The sequence below is a fragment of the Dasypus novemcinctus genome, chromosome 18, assembly GCF_030445035.2.
Source record: "Dasypus novemcinctus isolate mDasNov1 chromosome 18, mDasNov1.1.hap2, whole genome shotgun sequence".
In the NCBI taxonomy this organism is placed as follows: domain Eukaryota; kingdom Metazoa; phylum Chordata; class Mammalia; order Cingulata; family Dasypodidae; genus Dasypus; species Dasypus novemcinctus.
The window spans coordinates 20,490,141-20,513,470 of NC_080690.1; the positions used below are offsets into that span (position 1 = coordinate 20,490,141).

The 23,330-nt window shown below is 39.1% G+C and overlaps 1 protein-coding gene and 1 non-coding gene across 2 annotated transcripts in view; both read right to left on the reverse strand.

Moving 5' to 3' along the window:
- Nucleotides 1-434: 434 nt before the first annotated feature.
- On the reverse strand, nt 435-574 carry LOC111766471 (U4 spliceosomal RNA). The gene has a single exon (XR_002798513.1). It is a non-coding gene; the product is annotated as a U4 spliceosomal RNA (small nuclear RNA).
- Nucleotides 575-2,572: 1,998 nt separating this feature from the next.
- CYB5B (cytochrome b5 type B) overlaps nt 2,573-23,330 on the reverse strand; it is a 148,801-nt gene continuing 128,043 nt past the window's right edge. The window contains exon 4 of the mRNA XM_071209110.1: nt 2,573-6,826. Coding sequence (XP_071065211.1) covers nt 6,689-6,826 — 138 coding nt within the window. The 3' untranslated portion in view covers nt 2,573-6,688. The remainder of the gene's footprint in view (nt 6,827-23,330) is intronic.

The window sequence follows — 23,330 nt, forward strand, 5'->3', positions numbered from 1 at the left end:
CTAATGGACGTCACTTGTCCCTGCCTATGTTAATCTATCAGAGGCTGTTTATGAAGTAGAAAGGGAAGGAACTTGGAACCAACAGTCCTAAATTCTGGTTTTAGCATGGCACCTACTAGGCTGAGAATGTCCACTTTGGAATGCCCAGCAGGCATTCACATCTCTCCTGAGAAGAATATGGTGACTTTCCTCCCTCTGGACTTAATTGCAGATGGGGTAAGACTAGAGCTGTGGGCACCGCCTTGCCATGAAGAGGAAAGAGCCTGTCTGAAGTAGACTCGTCCTGAGGAAGCAGAGCCAAGAGATGAGGAAAGAAAACAACCAACAAAACAAAACAGAAGCTGAGTCTCTGGAGAAAGCCACACCTGCAGCTAGACATTCTCCTAACTTTGTAATTATCTAAACTGATAAATTCCTTTTCTTTTTTCTCAGTCTCTCTAAAAGACTGTCCAAAATTGCCAATGCCAACTATATTTCAAGTCATCATCGCAAGGTATTGGGAAAAGTTTTCAATTAGCAATAATCGTGCCTTGGATACAGCTCAATGGCTACGACACTGCCACTGCGCAAAGCTGTAAATTCCTTTTTTGGTTTAGGAGGTTTGGGATTGGGTTTCTGTCACTTCAAAGTGAAAACGTCTTAACTCGATATAATCTGCCTAGATTTGTGGAAATGTCTTGGGCCTCTGTCTCTTCTCTGTAAAATAAACAGGTTCGATTATTTATCAGGCAGGAATTGTGGTTGGCTACAATCTAAATCCATGGTTTTGAGAATTTATTTTTCTCAGGCAAGATGTCTGGAGTTAGGCAATCCAGGGCTAGTCTTGGAGCCCCGCAATGCCATCAGGCACACAGGTCTGGGGAGTGGCCTTAGCCTTCATGCTTGTAAGATGGCTCCTTCCCCTCTGGGTGTCATGTCTGCACTCTGGGCAAGAGGTGGAGGGGGGACAGGCAAAAGGGGCAAGGCTGATTCCTAGAAGACCCATTGGGGCCTTCTACTTACTTCTAGATACTGTGTCATGTGGTCACCTCCTCTGAAAGGGAGGCTGACAAACGTTTGAGTTGTTTTAGACAGTATATCAAGGCCCTAAACAAAATTGGGGGTCAGTTGGCAAAGATGCTGTGTGGACAATTAACAGTATCTGCCATACATTACATTATGACAAAGGGTCTCTCCCTCTCTGAAATTCTGTAATGCTAGTCTTTCTATTTTGTTTTTCCTAATCATTTCTTAGTAGAAAAAAGATAAATATTTTGTGGAAAGAGAGCATATTTTTTAAATCTAGAATTTTGGGGAAGTGGAGGTCTAGCTCATAAACAAAATGGTGATAAGTATGTGTGAGTGATCAGATTATTAATAAAAAGCTCTGTTTATTACCTCATTTATCTTCCCTCTGAAACATTCTTAAAAATTTGAATTAAAATCTTCATCAGGAAACCTCTTCTCACTAATCCCTGTTTGAACTCCATCTTTAACTGAATAAGTTGCCTGGTTTTTCTTCTAGCTTCCAATCCTCCTCAAATGATTTCAAATGCTCATGTTTTATCTCTTAAACTAAATTGTAAACTTGTCAAGAGCAGAGCCCAACGCTGAGCACAATGCTGGATTTGTAGTGAGCAATTGATAATGTTTGAGCAATGAATGAATGAATTAATAATTGAAATCCGAACTTCCATTTCTTTTCTCTCCTCAGAACTCTGTCCTTAATGCATGATTGTTAACCAACTGTATCTCAGGAGTCATTACTAAGGTAATTTGTCTCCAAGGAAGCTAGCATTAGAAAGCCTTTTATTTTCCACCTTCAAATCCCCTCTTCTACCATTGTACATTCAGCACATCCCCAGTAGCCAAGCACCCTGACCACCTCTCTTTACCTAATTGTTTCACTTAGGCCCCTTCCTATTTTAACAGATCACAGGTTTTACCTTCAGGAAATTCTGCTTATGTCTAAATTAAATTCCGTACACAGCCATTTCCTCTTCCTTTCATCCCTAAATTGAAAGAAAGCAGCAGGTAACATGCTTAACAATGCTTTATACAGGACTGAGTGTTTTTTTCTTTAATCAAAAATAAGTTACATGGGGTTTTATACTGCAAAAGCAATATGTGTTTCGTTGAAAAAACTTTTAGAATAGAAATATAAATGAGGAATAAATAAGAATTATTCAAAAACTTGTAAACCACCACACAGAAGTCATTTAGAATATATCTTTCTGAAATTTTTCTATGTTCATTTGTACTACATATTAAAAATTGATTGTATTTTGTATACTATTATCCTGCTTTCTTTATGTAAGAGTAAACATCTGTCCGCATCAATAAAGGTTCCCAATAATGTGTGATGACAGAAGATTATTCCGTTATAGCATAAAGTATTTAGCCAATCCCCAACTTTTGGCATTTAATTTATTTCCTTCTTGAAAATCATTGTAAATACATCTGAGATGAACATCCTTGGAGCTCTACCTATGCCTATAGCCTTTTCTTGATTATTTCCTTTGGAGACCCTCTTCAATAAAATTTACATTGTTGAGCTGGAAGCAGAAACAATGTATGAAAAGGAAGAGAGTGAAACATTCCCACACTAACCCTTTATTGTTATTTTGCGACCTAAAAGGGCTTGCAGTTTCCAAGGCTTACTCAGCATAACATAGTGCAATGGTTTTCAATTATATTCCCATGACACAACACCTGGAAATTTGAGCTTTCTGCAGAAATGCTGATAGAAAAATTTTAAATCACAAAACATATAACTTCATGCTAAATCAGATACCATCCTATTTCAGCATCTAGTACAGACAAGCATGAACTGTCCATTTAAGAAAAAACATGAGAAAAATTTATAATCGAGAAAGTTTAGCTCATTAATTAATTACTTTTCTATTTTAAACTAGAAAAGGACTGGCATTATCTGATTTGGTGGAGCTCAAAAAGCCACTGATGCAGGTAGATAAAGCAGAAGATTTTTGGTTTAGAGTCTCCACTCTGTCACTTATCAAATACATAAATCTCTTAAACCCTCTGAAACTTTAGTCTCCTCCTCTGCAAAATGGTACCTTCCCCCTCACAGAATTATAATAGGGGGAAAATGAACTAAATTGTGAAAATGTCCTTTGCTTTGTAAAGTGTAATATTGTAATGCAAATGTTACTAGTAGTTACTGTAATTGATGAAGTGTTGAAAAAATCAGGGTTTACTAGAACTGAGTTTATCACTAAGATCTGACGGCATACATGTAACCCAAAATATAAGGACTTTATGATTTGAGAGCACTCTACCAAACCTACCATCAAATAACTACTACATAGAAACAAATACTTAAATCAGTCTTCAAAGATGGTATTAAAAAACTCTCTCCAGTTCTGAAATTTTTTTTCATTCTATGACTCAAGCAGGAGGGGACTCTCATTCTAGCCACTTATTTTTGTTGTGTTCAGTAGTTTAATGTATTTTCACACGGAAATTTGAAGTGGCCTGGCCTAAACCTTAAAAATAAGTAACTCTTCAAAATGCAAAAAGTGTATACACATTCTGATCATAAGTGTGCAAAAAACAAGAATATATGAAGAAGGACCAAAACATAGTAGTAAAAAATACAAATAGTTGCATTCCAGTGGCAGATTTATGGATTTTCTTCTCAAAACTTTATTAGTTATAATAGAGTTCAACTAAATTTTTAATGTATGAATAATAAATTGGTTTCCCTCTTTGCCTTATTTTAATACCTCTGTTTCTTTAAAGTTTATAATTAACATGGGCAAATCAATTTATTATTTTTTTATTTTATTTATTTATTACCCCCTACTCATTGTTGCACTGTCTGCTCTCTGTGTCCATTCTCTGTGTGCTCTCTGTGTCTGCTCATCTTCTCTTTAGGAGGCACTGGAAACTGAACCTGGGATCTTCCATGTGGGAGAAAGGTGCTCAATCGTTTAAGCCTCCTCCACTCCCTGCTTTGTTGTGTCTCTCATTGTCTTCCTCATTGTGTTCTCTTGTTGTGTCATCTTGTTGCATCAGCCAGCTCACTGTTTTAATCCAGGACCTCCCATGTGGTAGGCGGGAGCTCAAACACTTGAGCCACATCTGCTTCCCAGCAAATCAATTTAAAGAAATTCATCCTAAATTGAGAGTTCTGTCTCTCCCTGCCTCAATCAGTTATTCTCATTGGGGGCGTGGGGGGCGGGGGGAGGGGAGAAAAAGAAAAAAGAAAAAAAAAAGATTTTATTTCTCACTCCTAAGAATGTGAGTAACATCAGGCTAAGTACACTAGCTCTAAGAGCATAAAAATCTCAAGCTTCTTCTATTTTGATTTCCTGCTGTCCTTCCATTTTGTGGTTATTCTACCTCAGCTAACAAGAATACATACTAACCAACGAAAAAGAGGAAGGAAAGGGAGAGGAAGGGCATACCTCCTCTTTTTAAGGACATGTACCACTTCTAACTATTTCTTGTTGCTCAAAAACTTAGAAATATAGCCATATCCACTAGCTGCAAGGGAGGCTGAGGTATTTATTTCAGGCAGCTATATGACCAGTTAAAAATCTGAGGTTCTATTACTATAAGAAGAATAAACCGATAATGGGAAACAACCACCTGCCCAAACCCTACAACAAACCTACAGCAAATATCAGTTAATGGTGAAAATTTAGAAGTGTTTTACTAAAATAAGAAATGAGACAGGAATTCATTCCTCTCTCCTACTATTGAATATTGTTTTATATATCCAAGCCCATGTAATAATAAAAAATAAATAAATAAGAGGAATAAGAATTGGAAAGTAAAAGAGAAAAATCTTTGTCATTTGCAGTTGAAATTTTTGTTTACATAGGATATTCAAGCAAAACATTAAAATAGCTCAGCAACTTGCAGGTAAAGACATCCAAAAATCGATATTATTGTTAAAGATTAAAAAATACAATTATAAAAGCAACAAAAACTATGGGAAACCTTTGAGTAAATATACAAAAGATGTGTAAAACTTTTAAGGAGAAATTTACAAAACATTGAAGGACACAATGGAAAACAAAAGAAGAATAGAAAGACTCAATATTATAAAGTTAATCTATAAATTCACTGTAATACCAATATGGCCTCTAATAAATTGATCCTAAAATTCATATGAAAAAACAAATAAGTCAAAGATAGCCAAGATAATTTTGAAAAAATTAAAATAAAGAGGAGGGAACTTAATCTACCATATAAGAAACACTTATCATAAAGCCATAATTATTTTCTAGGAGGTACTAGGGATTGAACCCGGAACCCGTACATGGGAAATAGGCACTCAAACCACTGAGCTATACCCTCTCCCCATAAAGCCATAATTTAAAAAATAATGTGACATTTGTCTAGGGATAAACAAATAGATTAATGATACAGATAGCCCAGAAACAGCTTTAAAAAAATGGACACTTGGCATAAAACAGAAATAGCAATACAAACCAGTGGAAAAGGGTGAAAAACTCAACAAATGGTGATGGAACAATTGGCTGTTTGTACAAAAATAAAATTAATGAGTTACCTACATTACACCAGATAAAAATAAATCTCAAGGTGATTAAAACTCTTAGAGGTAAAAGGCAACATTGTAAAAATTTTCAGAAGAAAATGTAGAATATCTTTATAACATCAAAGTAGGGAGAGACTTTCTAAACAAGATAAAAGTACAAAGCATAAAGAAAAACATTTGCCTGCATTAAAACAAAAAAAAATCTGTGTGACAAAATATAAGTTAGAAAATGTCAAAGGACAAGTTATATGTAACTCATTTACACATAAAAAAATTTAGTACACTACATATATACTAATTCCAACAAATCATGCTTTTTTCAAAAAGTCAACCCAATTTTTAAAAATGGGCAAAGGTTATGAACAAGAAATTCAGGGAGGTGGCGGACTTGGCCCAGTGGTTAGGGCGTCCGTCTACCACATGGGAGGTCCACGGTTCAATCCCGGGCCTCCTTGACCTGTGTGCAGCTGGCCCATGCGCAGTGCTGATGCGCGCAAGGAGTGCCCTGCCACGCAGGGGTGTCCCTCGCGTAGGGGAGCCCCACGCACAAGGAGTGCGCCCTGTAAGGAGAGCCGCCCAGTGTGAAAGAAAGTGCAGCCTGCCCAGGAATGGTGCCCCACACACGGAGAGATGATGCAGCAAGATGATGCAACAAAAAGAAACACAGATTCCCATTTCGCTGACAACAACAAAAGTGGACAAAAGAAGACGCAGGAAATAGACACAGAGAACAGACAACCGGGGTGGGGGAGGAAGGGGAGAGAAATAAATAAATAAATAATCTTAAAAAAAAGAAATTCAAGGAGAATCTTGAATGACCACCATACACATGAGAAGATGCTCAACTTCAGCAGTAATCCGGGAAATTCAAATTAAAACAACAGGAAAATAGTTTCATATCATTTGTAAGTCTAGAAGAAAAATTGCAATAGACTATAATTTTTGTAACTGTTTTAGATTTACAATAAAATTGTGAAGGTAATACAGAGAGTTCCTATATATCCTATGCCCAGGGTCCCCTATTATTAACACTTCACGTTAGTATGGCATGTTTGTTATAATTAATGCAACAATATTAATGCATTATTATTAACTAAAGTCCATAGTTTACCCAGATTCCTTCGTTTACCTAGTGCCCTTTTGCTGTTTGAGGATACCTTTTGCTTTTGGTAAGTCTCCTCAGGCTCCTCTTGACTGTGGCAGTTCTTTGGACTTTCTTTTCTTTTGATGGCCTTGATTGTTCCAAAGAGTACTAGTCAGGTACTTCATAGGATGCCCCTCTGCTGGAGTTTGTCTGATGTCTTTCTCATGATTAGCCTGGGGTTATGGATTTGGGGGAGGAAGATCACAGAGGTAAAGTACTATTTTTATTACATTATATCAGAGGTACATATTATCAACACGATTTATCACCGTTGATGTTGACTTTGATCACCTAGTAGGAAAACAGAAATAATTTAAGGTCCTAAAGTTCTAAGGCTAATAATGATAAAGGGAAAGAAAATGAAAAACAGTCATACCCTGCTAGGGGAAGTATAAGTTGGCAACAAGAAAAAAATCTCTTTAGCAAGAAACTTGGTAAATAGCTGGTAAAATTGAAGTTCTAGCCTCTTAACCCAGGGACTTCACCAGATTTGAGAAATTCCCATTCATGTGTATAAAATGACATGCTTATTGCAATAATGTATGTAATAATGAAAAACTAGAAAGTGGTGTTTGAAAGCATAAGTACCTGAAGCTTGACTAGCTACCCTGGCCCCTACCCCGAACAGGGAACTCTTCATTATATGGCCAAATAAAATTCCATCTTTTTGTTAAAGCCTGTTTGACTTGAATTTTATGTCCTTTGTAAATTCATTGAGTCCTGACTAATACATCTAGAGATTATCATCAAGTTAATCTAAATACATGCCCAGCTTTTCTAAAAAAGGTGGGGGGCGGGGAGGCAATAACTATCGAACAAAGCCTAAATGCCTAGTCTCTAGGCCCTAGAGGGTAATTAAACCACAACAACCAACATCCCTGGGGTTTACAACGTACAAATTATTCCAGACAAGTCTGCGGATCAAAGCGCAAAAATCAATAAATGAGAAATAAAGTAAACATAAAACTTGAAATTGAAGAAAATACTTACATTCACATTAACTCAAGATGAAAATTTTTCCCTTTGTTTTGTTTTACTTAAAAATAGGAAATATTTCAAACATATAGAAAGTAAACACCATGAATCTACCACCTAGATTCAAGGATGTCAACATTTACCTATATTCATATTTTTTAGAACGAAATAAAAAATATATAAAACTGTGGTCTGATCTCCATCCCTTTATTTTTCTAACTTCCCAGAGTAATCACTATTCTCTTGGTGTGTCATCCCCGTGCTTGTTTTTATACTTTTACTACATGTATGTATCTCATTGTTTGAGTTTGCATTTTCCTGATTACAAGCGAGTTTGAGAATCTTTGCAGAGGTAATAATATTTTGGCTATTAGGGTTCCTCTTCTGTTGGCTTCCTTTGCCCATTTTTTCATTTGGGTTGTTTATCTTTTCTTCTTATTGATTTCTTAGAATCTTTTCTATATTCTAGAAGCAAATCCTGTGTTTGTTACACATGTTGCAAATCCCTATCTGTGGCTTGTCTTTACCTTAGTTTATGTGTCTTTTGTCATACAAGCCTCTCAAGAATATTTGAAAGACCTCAGACATTAATGCCAGGCCTTGGATAAGGAGGATTTTATCCATCTTGTAGAGTCAATGAGGGCTAAATGTTTTAAGGGATTTGCCCCAACATTACAAAGCTCTGTTCAACATTTGAATGGACAACTACCTTCAAAATAACTAAAGAAAGTTCTTTTCCTGCAGGATGGATAATCTCCTATTGAATTTAGGATTCCCATTCCTCAAGAGGAACTTTAAGATGCAAAACAGTAGATCTAGTATCAGTAGATACATGTCAAAACAATACACTATAAGGGTAAATTTTTTTTCTCACCTAATCAAAGTAATACTACGTATTGTTTTATGTACAAAATATATGTATCTCTCACTCTCTCTATTTTTCCCCAATGTATTGGAAGGGAAGATTCCATCCTTATGGTAGGGGGTGCTTTTGGCTTTATCTGCAGTGTTTTTTTCCTTTTGGAAAGAAAGAAAGAAAGAAAGAAAGCAAAAGACTGATAGCAAATATGACAAAAATTATGGTTATTTCTAGATGGTAAAAAGATGGGTGTGTGTGTTTTGGTTTTCTTTGTATCTGTATTTTTAAAATTTCTCAACTTATAAAAGAATTTCTAAAGAAAAGAAATGAGAAGGGACTACACCAAAGTAGTAATAGGGATCATCCTATCATTCTTCCCTCTACTTTCTGTAATTTTCAAAGTCTTTATAATAAGCAATCTCTATAATGGGAGAAAACCATCAAATCATATTGTTTTGTCTTCAGGGTTTGTTTTGTATCAAACTTAACCTGAATTTCTGAACGTAGTTAACGAATATTAGTATAATCAATGCTGAGCTGTCCCACATATTTTATATACATCCTTATTAATATACTTCCCAATACCAAGTGTCTATAATTAAATAGGTGATGGGAAAGCCTGTTTTGTCTTCACAACATTCTCCCCACCCAGATAATTTGATCAAAGCCCTCTGGTGAGCTTGGAATCATGTGGACATGCGTCATGGACAAGCTGCTGTGGTCTATTGTAGTTTAATTTCTAAGAAATAGAATATATATTTGCCTGGACATGTGCGTATTCTGATACCCTGAACTGTGGATACCGCCCAAAGACAAGTGACACATTCAAAATTAGTAGAGATGAGGTATTTGCTGGAATTAGATAGGGTTCCTTTAATAATCTCTGTCTTATCATTCATTACACTGATATAACAATTGGGTAACAGCAGGTGTGAGTGGATAAAATGACTCTAAGTCATAATCACGTGGGGGGGAAGTTAGAAAAATTGTGCGTAGCTTGGAAACCTTTTTACTGTTGTAGCTATTTGAGCAAGTGAAGCTTAGGTTTCCAAGTCTAGTGACAGATTTATTTTAACGTAATGGAATAATTGGAGTTTTCCACTGTCAGAAACCTATCCACTTCACTACTTAGAGGATTAAAAGAAAATTTGATCTGATGTTTTATGGAGCTTTCTCCTCCCAGGAACACAAAGAGGGAACAACTGGGAACATATGACGCTGTATATTATCTGTTTCCGCTGCATATGACTGAACAAACCTAAAGTTTGAAGTCTGTCTCTCACCTCTATTGTCCAAGAATGATTAGGTTTTAGAACTGAGGGAAAAAATCTTAGATATCACTACTGAGTCCCTGTCATTTTACAGGTGAGAAAATTAAGGCACAATTTTGGCAGTGTCTAATGAAACTAAACATGTGCAACATGTGCACACACTATGACCTAGCAATTCTGCCACATGATACCTAGGGAGACATACAAAGATGTTAATCACAACATTGTTTGTAACAGGAAAAAAAAAAACCTAAGCAGATAGATAGCAGAAACAGAAAAAGTGAAAGCACCAAGTTGTAGAATCATGAAAAAAAGAGAGAGATATTTATATAAAACTGTACACAACACTAATGTTTTTAAAAGGTACTTATATATATGAATACCAAAATCTTCTAAAAAAAAAGCTTGAGAACTGTGGACACATTTTCGTACTACATTCTAGTGGCTATTTAAATTTAAATTAGGGAAGTGGATTTGGCTCAACTGATAAGAGCATCCGTCTACCATATAGGGGGCCCAGGGTTCAAACCCAGGTCCTCCTGACCCTGTGGTGAGCTGGCCCATGTGCAGTGCTGACGAGCGCGAGGAGTGCCCTGCTAAGCAGGGGTGTCCCCCGTGTAGGGGAACCTGTGCACAAGGAGTGCACTCCTGCAAGGAGAGCCACCCCGCATGAGAAAAGTGCAGCCTGCCCAGGAGTGGCGCCACACACATGGAGAGCTGACACAGCAAGATGACGCAACAAAAAGAGACACAGATTGCCAGTGCCACTGACAAGAATGCAAGTGGACACAGAAGAACACACAGCAAATGGACACAGAGAGCAGACAATGGGGGAGGGGGACACGGGGGGGGGAATTAAAATAATAATAATAATAAATAAATTTTAAAAAATTAAAATTAAAATTCCATCAAATAGTCATTGTAGCCATGTTTCAATTGCTCAATAGCCACATGTGTCTAGTGGCTACCATAATGGACTGTATATATACAGAACGTTTCCATCAGTGTAGGAAATTCTATTGACCAGCACTGATCTAGGAAAATACATGCCCAATTCACAAGATCACACAACTAGTTAGTGGTGAAAACAAAACTGGTGTCAGGATACCACTAGCAAAGTTCTCTTGGCGTGGGGGTATATTTAATCTATTTTACTCTCTTTTCCTAATAGCAGATGGTTGTGCTGCTGTGTAAGGTGCAGGTGGGTAAGTCTGGATGGGAGGATGGGTGGATGGGGAGATGGATGGATGGATGGATGGATGGATGGATGGATGGATGGATAGATTCATTCTTTCTTTCTTCACTCTTTCAGAATCATTTATTTACTGCATGTTAAGCCCTGAGATCAGCCATCAGGGAAGGAAGTTCTGACACCACCCCAGCCCCAGTGGGTAGACTAAACAGGTGTCAGTCATCAACCGTGCCCTGAACACCTTCTCTGTATAGACTCTATGTGAGCAGTGAACCAAATAGACACAGTCCCTGTCCTCCTGGAACTCCCCATCCATAGCAGGGTTTCTCAACCTTGACACTACTGACAATGTGGACGGAACATTCTTCGTTGCGGGGGGCTGTTCTGTGCACTGTTGGCTATTTTGCAGCATCCCTGCCTCTTACCGTAGATGCCAGTAGAATGCTCCACCCAGTTTTGAAAACCAAAAATGTCTTCAGACATCGCTAAACGTTCTCTGAGGGATAAAATCACCCCTGCTGAGAACCACAGGTAAAGACAGACATTAATCCAATTACAGCAATGATTTAAATGATGACAACATTGCCTCCTCTATGAGCAGAAACATAGGTAGAACTCCCCTGCCATGGACACTATTCTGAATAAACAGGTCCATGTCAGTGGTCTGGGGAAAGGAAGTCAGATACGAAAGTATAAAGCCGTCAGGTTACTCTAGGAGAGATGGGTAGGTAGGAAGGTGCACCGGTATCCATTTCGGATCACACTCTCTCAGTCTCTCTCCACTGGCATAGTTTGGGCAGGCTGCCATGAACTTGAGAGTAATCCAGCCAGTAAGAAATGGAGAACAGCTACAGGTCCTGTCTTTCTCATCAGAGATCTGTAGGCTGTAAATAGTAGGGCAAAATAAAGAATCAGGATTTACCACGTTTCTCATTTCTCAAAGAATTTGGACAAAATCTCTCTGGCCCAGTCCCGGATTTTACGACAAAAATAAATCCTAGAAAAGAAGATGGAAAAGACCTATTAGATCACCAAATACCTCTATCCCCAGTGGCCACATAGTTGGCAGTCCCCAGTCGGAAGATGTGATCAGATCTTTATACTCTTTTCTTTAATGAGGCCAAAAGGGACTCTTGGAGCTATGGCATCGATGTTAATTTTGAGAATTGTGTTTTAAAACACATCCTATTTTAACTTCCTCATTTTTTCTCCCCTGAAACACGGTGAGCCTGGACTGAGAAAGAGGGGGCTTAGTGATCTCTTGCCCTACCCACGTATTTTAGACAAGAAAACCAAAGTCCAGAGAGAGGAAGTGTTGGGCTCAAGGGTGCACAGCTCTTTATGGCAGAGTCATTTTCAAACTTTCTGAGCTGCTCTTTCTCCTATATATATTTTTTAAGATTTATTTATTTATTTCTCTCCCCCTACCCCCAGTTGTCTGCTCTCTTTGTCCATTCGCTGTGTGTTCTTCTGTGTCCGCTTGTATTCTTGTCAGCAGCACTGGGAATCTGTGTCTCTTTTTTTGTTGCGTCATCTTGCTGCGTCAGCTCTCCATGTGTGCGGTGCCACTCCTGGGCAGCCTGCACTTTTTTTGTGCGGGGAGGCTCTCCTTGCAGGGCACACTCCTTGTGCGTGGGGCTCCCCTATGCAGGGGACAATTCTGCGTGGCACAGCACTCCTTGCACGCATCAGTACTGCGTGTGGGCCAGCTCACAACATGGGTCAGGAGGCGGTGGGTTTGAATCCTGGACCTCCCATGTGGTAGGTGGATGCTGTATCAGTTAAGACAAATCCACTCCTCCTCTCCTATATTTAGGAACATCAAAAACCTACTGTATGTCAAGTACTTTATGTAAACACTCTCATTTCAAAATTGTGTATGTGTATGTCTATATAAATTCAATGTATAAATTTAAACATATACATATATTAAACATACAAATTCAAATGTGATACAGCTACATACTACATGGCATTCTAGAACCAAAAAAAGGACATTAGTGAAAAACTAGTAAAATACAAATTAAGTCTGGAGTTTAGTTAGTAGTAATATAACAATGTTGTATCTTAGTTTTGACACATGTACCATAATGAAAGATATTATCAATAGGGGAAACTGGGTAAGAGGTATACAGATTCTCTGTACTATTTTTTTAAATTCCTTCTTGCCTTTGTAACTTGCTTGCTGTCTGCTCTCTGTGTCCATTTGTTGAGCGTTCTTCTGCATCTGCTTGTCTCCCTTTGTTGCGTCATATTGCTGTGCTAGCTCTCTGTGGGCGCAGGCCGTCAGCTCTTCGCAGGCACAGGCCAGCTTGCCCTCACAAGGAGGCCCTGGGAAGCAAACCCAGGGCCTCCCATATGGTAGGCGGGAGTCCAATCAACTGAGCCACAGCTGCTCTCTCTCTCTCTACTATTTTTGCATCTCTTTTATAAATCTAAAATTATTCCAAAATAAAAATATCACTTGAAAAAAGTAATAGAGGCTGATTAAAACAAGTTTAAACGTAACAGAAATATTTAAAGGAAAAAAAGATTAATATCCAAACTTTTGCCTTTAATTCTACCCCTAAATTCTAACCATTTTTAACCGATCTGTGTGTCTCTCTCCAGACCTTTTCTTTTATGCTTATTCAAACACACATACACACATGTGCTGTTTTTAAATATTGTATCATTTAATCTTTCACACAATCTTATGAATTTGGCATTAACTCAAACGAGGAAACTGAGGTTCAGAGAGGTTAAGTAAATGACAGAGCTAGTAAATGTCTGGGACTAGGAATCAAAGCAGATTCCACCTATGTCCAAACTCCATGCTATTCCCAGGAGCCACCAGGCTGGGCCCTGCACAAAGGTACCAAGTGAGAGGGTGAGTGGGAACCACTCTCTGCTTCCCAAGTCATATGATCTGGCAAGGATGCATCTGCCTGGAGGAAGTGGGCCCTCCTGTACTTGGCATGAAGGCTCCATATAGACCAGCACCAGCCATCCTCTTTCCCTCTCTTCCATGTCAAGAGCACAGCGATGGCCTTGATTGTTGCAGGAAACGAATGTGGCTTTGGATGTGTTTCGTGCTGCAGCTGGTGGAGGCTGGGAGGGGGACTGTGTGAAATTTCATAATATGCTACAGCAGGCCCATGTTCTTCAGATGATGGACATAAATTTGGGTCCTCAAATGTTAACCAATGGCAGAGGATTCAAAACACAAATGTGGTCAGTTCCCTTTCCCAATGCAATGTGCTCCACTTGCCAGGAATGGAATTTTCACACATTTAAGGTCAAAGGGAAATTTCTGGGAGGGATCTCAGTGAATCATAAAGCCAGTCACCACGTGCAGGGGCTCTGAATAGGAGGAAATCGGAACAACAATATGCTGAGTTTTTCAACACTGGCCTGTGGGCAGTTCAGGATATTCAGCCCTGCGTGACCTCCTCAACAGAAAAGTCACCTTTGGTTACATTAGCAGAGCAGCATTCTGAACAATTCACTGGCAAAACAAACTGTAAGTGTTGCCCCTTATAATGGAGGAAATTACCCGACATAACAGGCCTCCTCTATGCCAAGCCCTGCATAATACGCTTTTGTTTGCTCTCACTTAGTCCTCATGCTGCTCCATGGAGAAGGCACTACTGTCATCCCCATTTTACGGATGAGGAAACTGAGGCCCAAAGAGGAGAGATGACTAGCCCAAAAGTCACACAACTACTAAGTAGCCAAGAAAGGTGCATTTGACTCCAAATCAGATGTTTTTTCTAAATGTTTCAAACTGACTTGGCAAACAAACTATGTATTTTTCAATTTCCCAAACTAAAAAAAAAAGTTTGCTTTCCCAGCATATGCTATCCCCACACTGTAGTTTATATTCTGAGACCAGATGGTAAAGCAAAAACCAACAGTCCTTGCTAGCACGCACATCTCACATAAGTTCTGGTCACACTTCTCTATACTCAAGGAAGATATATAAATAAATTCAATGTGATACCCGCGGCACAAAGTCCACATTTCAAGCTTGGTATAATGTGTTTACCCTGTACCTGACTTTCTCTAATATTTGCCCCATCACTCTTTAGAAAATGATGATATCAACTAACATAACACTTATGTTTTCCCAACATTTCTTTATTAAAAATTTAAAACATATGGACAAGTTGAAAGACTTTACAGGGAAGCCTCATACCCCACTACCTATATACTATCATTTACCTTTTACTACACTTGTTTTATTTTTCATTGTTTTTAACATGTTCCAGGTACTTTGCATGCATTATCTCAATCCTTGAAGAAACTTTGAATCTGGTACTATCGTTACTCTGATTTAATGGAGGAAGACACTGAAGATTAAAGAGCTGGAATGACAGACCACTCGCCGGTCTACAAAACTCTTCTCTAGTTACATTCACAAAGATGGAGGCCAATTTGAGCGGAAGTTAATATAATACTATTAGTTCAGTTAATGTTGGAGATTTGTTTTCTGAATCAGAGAAGGAGTTTCCCTGTGTAAAATCTAGGGGAAAAATAGTTCGTGTGCTGAGCAAGAAGGGATTTATTCTTTTGGATTCCATAATAGGATATTGGGTTTTTTATTTTAAAAAAATGTTCAGCACATACACACACATACACCCACAAAGATTTTCATTGCAGTGTTATTTAAAGTGAGAAAACTTGGAAACAACCTAAAAGCCTCAAATCAGATAAATGGCTAAGTTGATTATGATATGATCAAAAGATGGCATATGATTCAGGTGTTAAAAATTACTTTTCCTTTGTCTCATAGAAATAAGTGTTCAATCCAGTATAGGGCATATGAGCTTGATCCAAATGAACATGATGTTCAGGAATGTGATTGCTCAGGTTGCTTATCATTCTGTTTGTATAAGAAAATAAGAGGTTGACTGTCAAAATCCAAAATGCATAGATGTCCAGAGAAAAGGATATGCTCTTTTAAAGGGTACCATCATCTGGGCTATGTCTTACCTGCATTTAGCTCGGCCTTGAAAAGCATACTATAAGACCCCTTTCCTCCCCTCCAAAATAAAAGATCATCAGCATCCTTCATTAGTTGAATGAATGCTATATGCACACACTGTGCTAAGCTCTGGAGATTCAATGGTGATGGGAAAAGTTTCCTATCTTAATGGGGATTGCAATCTAGATAGGAAGTAATTGTTCCACCTGGTCCCTGGGTAGCATCAAATAACTGGTTTGGGAAAGGACAATACTTAGAGCAGTGGTTCTCAACGAGGAGCAATTTCCCCCCTCCCTCAGGGGACATTTGGCAATGTCAGCAGGTATTTTGGGTTGTCACAATGAAGGGAGGGTGCTCCTGGAATCTAGTGGGTAGAAGGATGCTGCTAAACATCCTACAATGCACAGGAAGCCTTCCCGCAACAAAGAATTATCTGGCCCAATTGTCAGTAATGCTGAGGTTGAGAAACACTTAGAAAGACTCTCAGGTTTCTTTTTCCAGAGTTAAAGAGAAGGAAAAACCTGGAGTGGGAGAGGGTGTCCCCCAAGGAGAAGACGCAGTCCAGGGGGAGAATGTGTGTGGAGGGGGAAGAGAATTTACCTGGGTAATAAGGAAGGTTTTTAGGCAAATAATGAGTAGAGAGGGCTCCAGTTTACTGAGAATTCTATTACAAAAGTTAATTTGTAAATTGTCTCCTTGGCATGTCTTGGATCCTCTGCCTGCCTCCCTCTAGAAGGAGACCATATGGTGAAAATGAAAGGCTCTGGAGATAAAATCAGATGATCTGGGTTGAATCCCAACTTTGCAATAATGGAAATCACTTTGCTTTTCCGAGCTCCATTTTTCCACTTTGGAGAAATGGGGATGGAAATCCCACTGCTGAGAGAACAGGTGTTTGAACATGTCTGACCTTGGTGAGGATCAAATGTGAAGTGTCAATGTTATTGTTGTTTTTGCATGTTCACAATGTGCCAGTAAGTAAAAAGAGCAGTTATAATACAGTATATATTATATGCAACCAATTTTGTTCAATCATCATGTCTACAGAGATAACATTAAACAACTAAGACAAATTATTCCTGAATGGGGAGTTTCCAGTTGTTACCCCAAACTAAGATATATTATCTTTGGAATTAGGTAAAACATATATGTTATTTAAATTTTTAGAAGTTACTTTTTTCAAAAGCTGTTATATGATATAAGCAAAATAGAAATTTTATTGACTTCTACTATTCAATACCATTGCCATTCGCCCTGGGTGGCCGTTAAGCACTGAAAAGTAGCCCATCTGAACTGAGATATAGATGCAGGAAAGTGGATGTGGCTCAAGCAATTGGGTACCCTCCTCCCACATGGGAGGTTGTGGGTTCTGTTCCTGGTGCCTCCTAAAGAAGACGAGCAGAAGCTACATCCAGCAAGATGCTGCAACCAGCAAGATGCTGTAACCAGCAAGACACCACAATCAGCAGATGCCGCAACTAGCAGAGAGCAGAAGCCACTCAAGCAGTTGGGCACTCACCTCCCACATGGAAGGCCCCACGTTCGGTTCCCAGTGCTTCCTAAAGAAGACGAGCAGACAACAAGCAGACAGACAGATGAGGGTGCCATCTTGGAGAGTGGGGAATAAAAATTAAAAAATAAAAATAAATTTTTAAAATCTTTAAAAAAAAATACAACTCAGACTTCAAGGACTTAAAAAGGATATAAAATGTCTCATTAAAACTTTTAATTTTGATTACATGTTGAAATGATAATATTTTGGATATAGTGAATTAAATAAAATATATACTAAAATTAATTTCATACCCACTAGAATGGCTGCTATTATAAGCATGGAAAGTAACTGTTGGAGAGTATGTGGAGAAACAGGAACCCTTGTACATCGTTGGAGGGAATGTGAAATGGTACAGCTGTTGTGGAAACAGGCAGTTTTTCTCAGAAACTTAAGTATAGAATTACCATACGACCCAGCAATCCCACTTTTAGATATTTACCCAAAAGAACTGAAAAGCAGGGAATTGAACAGATATTTGCACACCAATGTTCATAGCGGCATTATTCACAACAGCCCAAAGATGAAAGCACCAATAGACGAATGGATAAACAAAATGTGTATATCCATTCAATGGAATATTATTCAGCTGTAAAAAGGAATGATGTTCAGATACATGTGACAATAAGGATGAACCTTGCAGACATCATTCTGAGCGAAATAAACCAGACATAAAAGGACAAATATTGTACAATCTCACTAGTATGAAAAATTAAAATAAGCAAATTCATAGAAACTAGAATACAGTTTATGAGGGACCAGGTTGGGGGTAGGAAAGAGGGATTTAATGCTTAATTGGTACAGAATTTCTGTTTGGGGTGATGAACAGTTTTGGTAATGGACACTGGTGATGGTAGCACAATATTGTAAATGTAATGAACACCACTGAATTATGTATTTAAATGTGGTTAAAAGGGGGGAAATTTTAGGTTATGTATATGTTACTGTATATGTTACTGAAATAAAAAATTAAAACAAACAAAGATAGGACTGTACAGTATCAATAGTGAATCCAAATGTTAACTATGGACTAGAGTTAATAGTAAATTTTTGTTTGTTTTATTATTTTTTTTAAAGATGTATTTTTTATTTCTTTCTCTCCCCCCACCCCATTGTCTGCTCTGTGTCCACTTGCTCTGTGCCCTGCATGGTAGGGCACTCCTTGTGCACATCAGCACTGTGAATGGGCCAGCTCACCACGTGGGTCAAGAGGCCCTGGGTTTGAACCCTGGACGTCCTATGTGGTAGGTGGACGCTCTACCTGTTGAGCCAAATCCGCTTCCCTTATTATTTTTTAACAAATCAATTTTATTGATACATATTAATAAAGCATAAATCCATCCAAATACAATAATAGTATTATGTATAATCACATATTTGTGCATTTATCACCTCAGTCATTCTTAGAGCACTTTCATTTTTTCCAAAAATAATAAACGAAAAATAAACAAAACTCATCACCCTTCAATCTCTCCATGTTTCCCCACCATATATAGCTTCTATTCTTTTTCCTTCTCTCTAGTATATTTGTATTTATATTTTGTAAAAACAGTATTATATATGCAATATCACCCATATACGTGTTTTACATGAGGTTTTACTGTCATATATAGTACCACGTTAGTTTTAGCTTTCCTTCCAATAATATACTTGACCTTAGATTTTCCATTTCAACCATTGACATATGCATACAATAGCTCTGCTAGTTACAAACACCATGATATGCTTTCCGTTAATAGTAAAATTTTTATAATATGCTTTTATCAATTGTAACAAAGGTACCAGACAAACGCAAAGTGTTAATGATAGGGAAAATGGCATGTGTGAGGAGGGGTATATGAACATTGTATTTTCTGTATGATTTTTCTGTAAACCTTCAACTGTTCTAATAAAAAAAAAATCAGGTTTGTTTTTCTTTTTAATGAGACTTCTGAAACATTTTAAGTTACATATGTGCTTCACATTTGTGGTTCACTTAATACTTCTATTGAATACTGCTGCTATAGACAATATAAACTTGACTGTCTATTGAAATAATGAGAGAAAAAAGGAGTGGAAAAATACCAAACTCATGACTGTAATTGAATTTAAATGATAGGATTACGAATAACTTTTTCACCTTCTTTATACTTTTTTTGGTGTGTTTTCCAAGCATTCTTTGGTGTCCAGATATTCCTGTGATGATCTAGAAAGGGGCAAAAGAAGTCTAAGAATCTCTCCTGTACACAAGGGTGAAAACTCTTCTGTCTTAAAATGATTGCATCATATGGGGACTGTTATGTTATGAATTAAAAGGTGATTGTCTAGCTAGCTGAACTCTCCTTCACCCCAGATATGGAGGGGAAGTTCCAAAATTCTGCTCCCCGCGTTCTTTGGGGCGAGGGAAGGTCTTCCGTGGGGCTTCCCCCACGAAAAGGGAACAGAGGGTATGAGGAGTATGAGAAGTAGCTCCGTGGATGCTCAGAACATCTCTGGGCAAGGAAGTGAGTCATCCGATGAGTCAGCCCCACCACCCTGCTCTCGTTCTTGGTATTGTTCCATGTCACTGCTCCCCTGTGTCTGTCACCCTTTCTCCTAAACCATACATGCGGCCTTTGGACAGCCCAAGCAGCCGTGGCAGGGAAGGGTTCTTGGGTGCTGAGCCCCTAAGGAAGGTCATTCGCTGTGTTCCGTGCGTTATCCACTTGATCTCTTTTTACCCTCATGAGATAGGTGCTATTAGCATTCCCATTTTACAGATGAAGAAACTGAGGCAACAAGGGGCTCAGAGCTCGGAAGAGGTGGAGGTGAGATTCAAATTCGAGCTTGACTCCAAAGCCTGTACTCCTAAACCTGGTAGGACCCTGCCGCTCTGTCCTTCCTAGAGGTCTCCTCTCTTATCTACCCCAGATGAGACTAGCAAGTAATTAACCCCATGTTTCAGCTGCCCTCATATGGTCTGTTTGTCCCCTCCCCAAACCGTCTCTGGGAAAGAATCTGATCTCAGACATTTACACCAAAGAATGATGTAGGTCCACGATTACTTCTACAGGTAGGATCTGCAGGTGAAGTCCTACTCCCATTGTGGGAGGAAAGACTAAAAAGAAATTCCTGGCCTGGGGAGGCACATGGATGAGACGTCTGGGGGGAAAAGGAGGGTGCCCTCCCTGAACCAGAACACCAGCTACCCTCAGGCACCTAGGAGGAGTTCTGTCTCACCTTCAGTTTATTAGCAGGTGGGTGGGGCAAAGATCGAGTCAGTAGATGCTCACGTGATGTGGCTGCCACAAGAATGCCACCCCCTCACAGAGAAAGTCCATCATGCCTAGGGACTGAGCATTTTCCTTCTTTTAAATCTTTTTTTTTGGTAAATTACTTTTTTTGTAGCTGACACATTCACATGGTTAAAAAATTATATACATATTATATGTGTGTAGGTGTATGCTTGTATGTGTGTATATGCATATACATATGCAGATGTATATGTGTATGTTTGGACGCCTATATATACATGCAAATTATATTGAAAACTCTCTCTTACCTGGTTCTCAATGTACTCTTCCTATCCTGCCTCCACTGTCCCACTGTTATTTTCTTATGTATCTTTTCAAAGTTTTTTAAAGTATATATGTGTTCACACATATACATACAACTAAACACAAATATGTATATACACACATACACACACTGCCATCCTTTTTTTCATGCAAAAAAGTTGTAGGCTCTTTTTATGAAAGTAAAAATGCTAGAGGGAAAAACATATTGTTATTAAGACTTTAGTGAAAATTAGTCTATCAGATATTTTCTTCCTGGGGGCATTAACCTAGGCACTTTGTCTTCTTATTTTTTAAAAGTTAAGTTTAATGAGGTATAATTTACATACAGCAAATTCACCCTTCTTAGTGGACGGTTCTGTGAGTTTTGATAAATGCCTCCAGTTGTGCAGCCACTACCACAACCAGATACAGAACAGTTCCACTACCCCCCAAAATTCCTTCATGCCCCTTTACATCATCTTCTTTTCCACCCCCAGTCCTGGCAATCACTAAACTCTGTCCCTATAGTTTTGCCTTTTCCAGAATGTCATCTACAAGTCATCATACAACAAGTAGTCTTTGGGTCTGGCTTCTTTCACTTTATATAAAGGATTTAAGGGCCCTCTTGCTGTGTGTATCCATGGTTTGCTCCTTGTTCTTGCTGAGCAATATTCCATTGTACACAGGTACCAGAGCTTGTTTATCCATTCACCAGTTGAAGGACATTTGGATTGTTTGCAGTTTGGGGGCGATTATGAATAGAACCACTATAAACATTTGCATTCAGATTTTTGTGTGAATATACATTTCCTTTTCCCTTGGATAAATATGCAGGAGCGGGGTTGCACATATCAGAGTGTATATCATCTCTTTTTTAATCCTTACACTCAATCGTCCAGTGATCTGGTCTTGTTAGCTTCATTCCCAGAGGAGAAATCTGAGGGCTAGAGAGGTTCAGTAACGTTTGCCCTCTCACATCACCCAGCTGATAAGTGTCAGAGATGGGATTCAAACTCAGATTGGACAGAGAAAACCTGCTGGTAACCATGATGCGATATTCTTTCTGCCGCTATGTTAAAACGGATCAAGGACACCTAAGGTGTAAGGGCGAAAGGTGTTAATAAAACACAAACCTCATTTTCTTTCCCATTTTGGCTCCCTTACAAGAATTCAGACTTCTGGTTGGGAGGAAACCCTGGTGGGGGCCCCCTCTAGGCTGGCAGTACGCTCTGCTGCCTTGAGAATACCAGGTTCCCAAAGGGAATAGTTCCTGATGTTTATGAGTGGGTATGGAATGTGCTCTTAAAAGTTTATAGTTCACTTAACATGCATCATCTCATCAGAGAACCATCTCATGAGGGGGTGGACCTGTCTCTCCCTGTCATCCACCCACGGAGCCACCAGCACCTGGCAAGTTGCACGCAGAAGGAGCCTATTTGTGACCCTTATTATTTCACTCTATTCTGAGCCACACACCCCTCCCTTTGTGCAATGACAACCTGGCAATTCCAAACACACTCCTGGCATGCCTGGATTGGCAGGGTGGTGGCCTGGAAAGGGCATGGGCCAGGGGCTCCAGGCCTTCCCTTGGGAGTTTGTTGGGCACTGGGAAGGCTATAGGAGTTCCCAGCCTGACACCCAGGAAGCAAATCAGCAAATCTTGATCCCTTCCCTTTCCTTAAAAGAAGAGACAGGTACTAAGCCAGCAAACGAGACATTGGAGGTTAGAATCTACCACCAACACGTTGTGTGCTTCAAGCAGCCACCTCCCTACTCCGCACCTTCACTTTCCGCTTTCATAAAATTGGAACAGGTCCAATTTCACTATATGGAATGTGATTATAAAGCCAACTTTCTTTTGGCTTAAAGATGAGGGACTAAAGGGGAAAGTTCTCTAAGGCAACCCCTTGGGATTACTCCTGATTGCCCAGTGGGCCCTGCTCTCTCCAAGTGGAGATGAGATTGTACAGCCATGAAGAAGCTGCTGGAAGCAGCAGGGAGAGGCCTGAATCTGATTTATCACACAAGGCCAGGCCCACAAGGAGAGCTGAGTGAATGCTTCCCTGGGTTGTGGACCAAACGGATTCTCTGCCCCACTCTTGTAGGAGTGTGTGAGCCTCTGTGCTACAGGTGCGTCCTCTCTTAAGTGGGAATGACAATGGCACCTGCCTCCTGGTGCTGTGGGAAAGGAGCCTGAGAGGAGACATGGTCTGAGCTCGGCTTTCTCACTGGCTTGTTGAGGGTTGAAATGAGACCACGTGTGTAATCCAGAGGTCTCTGATGAGTTCTGTTGGCCTTTACATACAGTGGTCAACTTATCCCAGTTTGCAGTGAAAGTCCTATGTGC